The 2,801-nt window shown below is 40.3% G+C and overlaps 1 protein-coding gene across 1 annotated transcript; it reads right to left on the minus strand.

Annotated features, from left to right (window-relative positions):
• Nucleotides 1–1,856: 1,856 nt before the first annotated feature.
• Nucleotides 1,857–2,732, minus strand: LOC111625065. The gene has a single exon (XM_023368095.1). The coding sequence runs from the start codon at nucleotides 2,730–2,732 to the stop codon at nucleotides 1,857–1,859; it is 876 nt and encodes a 291-aa protein (XP_023223863.1).
• Between the last annotated feature and the right edge of the window lie 69 nt (nucleotides 2,733–2,801).

Raw genomic sequence — 2,801 nt, forward strand, 5'->3', positions numbered from 1 at the left:
AAGCACAATTTATTTCCCTTAGTACATCATTCCAAAAGAAAAGATAACAAAGAAATGTGAAATCACACACAGCAGGCATAAGGTTCTGTGCTGCACCTCTGGTGTCTAAATTTTCTTGTTGATCACATAATTTCTCAATTGCAGCCACAATCCCATCAAAATTTTCAGCCAATACTTTTACTGCAGCATAATGAGCACTCCAACACGTTGAGAGTCTTTTAACAGATGCTTTGCTGTGTTTAAGAAGCACTTCCCAGCAGCTAGTGGAACCAGAAAAAAATGAAAAAATTCTCTCTACTGTTCCAAAAAATGTTACACTGTAAAGTACTATATTATTTTTCCAACTTTCCAACGATTATCGACACTACTGTGTGCCGGAAATAGCCGTTCCCTAACGGGTACTTTACGCGGATTCGCGTTAGTGTGCCAGGCCTGGACTTTAAGCGTGCACCGAATTAAATAATGACAAAGTTTGTCAATAACAAAATCAAATATTTAATTAAACTTCTATTAATAAACTCTATACAGTATTTAGTAAAAATCAAACAATAATTTATTCAATGAAACTCAACAAGAATCAATCCGACAAACTCAAATCAATCTATTTCTAACTTAATTCTATTCCCCTTTGGAATTCGACAAAATCAAAGAATTAACTTATAAACAATAATTCTTATAAATTAAAGATCCTAATCGTCACCTCAATATACTAGGAACCTATTTCCTCAAACTCTCAAGACTTTCTATAATCGTCGATCCACAAATCGAATAACTTCAAAATCCTATCGGACACCTCTCTCGTTCACTGCTACGAAGCTCACCAAAGCTCGTTGCTATCAGGAATTCACCTCGTTCGTTTTCACTTGAGTTAGAGGCTTTATAGTGTGAGGTGACGTCACAATTCTGAATGAGCTCACTCTCCTCATTTACATACTTATCTGTAACATTAAATTTTTCTCGTTTATCTGGCAGATTATTTTCCGACAATACTTCGCTAACCTTTTACATTATTCTTTTTAACAATTATCGGGATGCTTTATTATTTTAAGGTTTAGCGATTCCTAACTGGGTTGTGGGGTCTCCCCCCCCTTTTTCTCGGTGCGGACTTACTTTTTTCCGCTTGGGAAGCGCAAGTGTGCGCGAGTTTTTCTACGGCGCTTTTCTTTCGTCGGTGAGTTGGTTTTTCTTCTATTTTTAAGTTACTAAGGTGAATGGTGAGGAAACCTTCGTCTTAACTAAACATAAGCCCCAAACAAAATATAATGAAAGCAAAATAAAAGTAAAATAAAAATAAAGCTCAGACTTGGTTCCTTACACCCCTTCCCCTTTAGATTAAAGAGAAATTTATTTCTCTTTTCATTTAAAGCCAAAAATCTCCAACTCTTCTCTTCTAAAGGAGTGCGCCTTATATACAATTGCTGCCAGGTTTACAATTAAATACATCCCTTACAGTGATTTGACATAAGCGAGAGTGACTCGTTGCTTAATAAATTTATTTTAACTTAGTTATACAATTGGGGAAAATGTTGACATAGAATCACATACGAGTTCCAAGGCTTGTTGCCATTTTCACGCTCTTGTTTGGCGTGAACTGGGGTGAAGCGTTAACCCCAAAATTTTTCCTAACGATTTATTATCTTTCTTCACGCTACGGACTGATTGTCGGTTATAGTTTAGCATTGTTAATTGTTTTAGTGAATGGTTACCCCAGTCCGTTATCGTGAGAAAAACTTTTTTTTTTTTAAACTCCCCCCCGTTTAACCAAAATCCCTTCCCCTCTAGGGATCCTTGGATTACAATTAGTTTGGTCAAGGACCATCTGTAAAGAAAACTATATTCACCTATGGTTTCCTTCTCTATCTTTGAGCTCTCGGCTTCCTTGTGAGACCGGCGAGTTGTCTGTAATCCACTCGTTGTGTCGGTCGTAATCGTCGCTGGATGACTCCAGACGGTCTTGCTCCGGCGATGGACGGCGAGAATGTTCCGTGATCCATCGACGATCCCGTAACGGAGCGTGATCCTCTATCGTTGCCCCCATCGGTTTCGGGTAGGGGTGTAGTAATTTTCCTCTTCGGAAAAAGTGTGTATCGCTTAATATTAGCGATATGTTGACTTCCGTGGCTGGCCCCAGTGTGGGGATCTTTTATCTCGTAGACTACTGGCGAGATAATCTTAGCGATCTCGTAAGGTCCTGACCACTTAGGTGCCAATTTAGCGCTGAAGCATCGACTAGAAGAAGAAATAGGGTGAGCTTTTAAGACAACTAATGAACCCACCTTGAATGTATCTGGCCGCCTTCTCAAATTGTAAGCCCTTCTCTGTTTTTGTTGCGCAGTTCGCACGTTGTCTCGGGCTTGTTTTCTTATCTGTTGCAATTCTGCCCATTTTTCTCTAATAGTCGTAGGGCGACTTGGATAAGACGTCAGGCGGTCCCACGGGAGTGCAATCTCTCTCCCGAGATGTAGTTTAGCTGGCGTATACTTTGTCGAATCCTGTTCCGAAGTTCGCAATGCCAGCGCCAATTCTGATACATGGGTGTCCCATTCCCCATGGTTCCCCTCGATGTATGCCGCAATCATCCTACCCAAGGTGCGGTTCACTCCCTCCGTAAAACTCGACTGAGGATGATATGGCGTCGTCAGAATATGCTTAATTCCGGTGCGGTCACAAACTTCCGCTAGGAGGTGAGAAATGAATTGTGGCCCATTATCGGATATTAACGTTTTAGGCATGCCATACCTGCAAAAGTATTCTTTATACATACAATTTACAACATTTTCTGCGGTAATCTTCCGCAGGGG

Source organism: Centruroides sculpturatus, unplaced genomic scaffold (assembly GCF_000671375.1).
Source record: "Centruroides sculpturatus isolate CEXI.00-Female unplaced genomic scaffold, Cexi_2.0 scaffold40, whole genome shotgun sequence".
Taxonomy (NCBI): Eukaryota; Metazoa; Arthropoda; class Arachnida; order Scorpiones; family Buthidae; genus Centruroides; species Centruroides sculpturatus.

Coding starts and splice junctions, on each gene's coding strand:
- LOC111625065 (XM_023368095.1), bottom strand. CDS start 2,732: ATGCCTAAAACGTTAATATCCGATAATGGGCCACAATTCATTTCTCAC.